This window comes from Sinocyclocheilus anshuiensis, unplaced genomic scaffold, assembly GCF_001515605.1.
Source record: "Sinocyclocheilus anshuiensis isolate Anshui unplaced genomic scaffold, SAMN03320099.WGS_v1.1 scaffold20691, whole genome shotgun sequence".
Taxonomy (NCBI): domain Eukaryota; kingdom Metazoa; phylum Chordata; class Actinopteri; order Cypriniformes; family Cyprinidae; genus Sinocyclocheilus; species Sinocyclocheilus anshuiensis.
In genome coordinates this window covers 1-2,180 of record NW_015552522.1, presented here as the reverse complement: position 1 = coordinate 2,180, position 2,180 = coordinate 1, and the positions used below count along the sequence as shown (strand labels likewise).

At 37.8% G+C, this 2,180-nt stretch overlaps 1 protein-coding gene across 1 annotated transcript; it reads left to right on the top strand.

Annotated features, from left to right (window-relative positions):
- Positions 1-1,388: 1,388 nt before the first annotated feature.
- On the top strand, positions 1,389-2,135 carry LOC107663547 (zinc finger protein 345-like; the record flags this gene model as incomplete). The annotated part of the gene is made up of 1 exon (XM_016453783.1): positions 1,389-2,135. A coding segment is annotated over one exon (747 nt), but the record flags the coding sequence as incomplete, so codon positions are not given.
- Between the last annotated feature and the right edge of the window lie 45 nt (positions 2,136-2,180).

The window sequence follows — 2,180 nt, the reverse complement described above, 5'->3', positions numbered from 1 at the left end:
CAAAATTTTACTGTTTTTGCTGTACTTTGGATCAAATAAATGCAGGCTTGGTGAGCAGAAGAGAATTCTTTAAAAAAACATTAAAAATCTTACTGTTCAAAAAAATTTACTAGTATAGTGTGTATAGTGTGTATATATATATATATGTGTGTGTGTGTGTGTGTGTGTGTGTGTGTGTGTGTGTGTTGTGTGTGTGTATATATATATATATATGTGTGTGTGTGTGTGTGTTTATAGATATATGTGGTGTATATGTCATCAGTTCAGTTTTATATAAAATGTCATTAGATTGTCTCATTTACTTTATGTGAATTATTACCGCATCCTCCATGGAAATTTTGAGGTGCACCATGGGTGTCAAATAAAATAACTAATGTGATGTTTCATCAGCTGTATGGCTTTTATAGTTGTTTAAATGTCTTTAAGCAGGACGGAATAATAGTTTAAAATATCTACAATGCCCTGAGTGTCACTATGCTGGTATTTTAATTTTTAACGATTTACACTAAAGCGTGAAAAAACGTCTTGCTGAAAAAGAAAACGCATATGTAACAGTATATTGGATCTGGACTTTGGTCTTAAAGGGGAAGCTGTCCAATATTCGTCCTGTCTGCCATTCATATTAATCAAACAACCTCACTGCTCTTGACTAAATCACTTTTGTAGATTTAATAATGATAATTTATGTGTATTTATAGATATATGTGTGTGTGTGTGTGTATGTGTGTGTGTTTGTATATATGTGTGTGTGTGTGTGTGTGTGTATATGTGTTTGTGTTAGTGTATATATGTGTTTGTGTGTGTATATGTGTGTGTGTTAGTGTATGTATGTGTTTGTTTGTATATGTGTGTGTATATATATATGTGTGTGTGTGTGTATATGTGTGTATATATGTGTGTGTGTATATGTGTGTGTATATATGTGTGTGTGTATATATATGTGTGTGTGTGTGTTAATTGGAATGCAAATGGATGTAGAAATACAATAATTTATGATAGATATATAGATCATGAACAAAGATAAATTACATAATGTGAGAATTAGAAGAATTTTAAAAAAATTCATTTACTGATTTGTTTTTGGGCAGATCTGCTCCTACTGCACAGCAATCACAATAACATCTTCAGTGAAGCTCCACCTAAAACACATCACCAATAAATGCTGGACATTGAAGATGAGCATCAAAGCATCAGGAAGAAGTGAATCTGTAGAGACAGAGTTTATTGAAGGACAGAGAGAACATGAAAGATCCAGAACCCTGTAGAATGAAACTCACTGAAGAACAAACAGCTCGGTGTTTATTCTTGATTCTTCATTAAATGATGCAGGCAGTTCATCAGATTTAGTTGTTGTAGTTAGAAAAATCAAAAGAGCTTTGAATTTTGAGAAACCGTTCACTTGCTCTCAATGCGGGAAGAGTTTCCGGTGTAAAAGGAACCTTATGGATCACATAAGAGTTCATACCGGAGAAAAACCGTTCACGTGCGACCAATGCGGCAAGAGTTTCGCATACAAAACAGGTCTGAACAGACACATAAGGATTCATACCGGAGAGAAACCGTTCTTGTGTCCTCAATGCGGAAGAGGTTTTGCACTCTCAGGAGCCATTAGGAGGCACATCAAAATCCACAGCGGAGAAAAGCCGCACACGTGCGATCACTGCGGAAAGAGTTTCACATATAAAGAAAACTTTAAGGAACACATGAGGATCCACACCGGAGAGAGACCATACGTTCAGTGTGAAAAGAGCTTCACACACAGCAGCAGTCTGAAAGAACATCTTCACACTCACTCTGCTGTCAGGCCGTTTCACTGCGACCAGTGCGGTAAAACGTTTCTTTCGTCATCCATATTGAAGAGACACTTGCAAGTTCACGTGCAGGAGAAACCATACTTGTGTTCTCTGTGTGGAAAGAGTTTCGCACGACTGGATGGTTTTAAAGAGCATCAGAAGATACACACCGGTGTCAGAACTCATGTGTGCTTCGAGTGCGGGAATGGATTTATATCAGCCGCACACTTGAACGTGCACCAGCGGATTCCCACTGGAGAGAAACCATACAAGTGTTCACGCTGCGACAAGAGATTCTCTCGCTCAGGAACCCTGAAAGCGCATGAGAGGATTCACACCGGAGAGCAGAGGCGGACAAAGTACTCAACTTCATTACTTGAGTGAAAG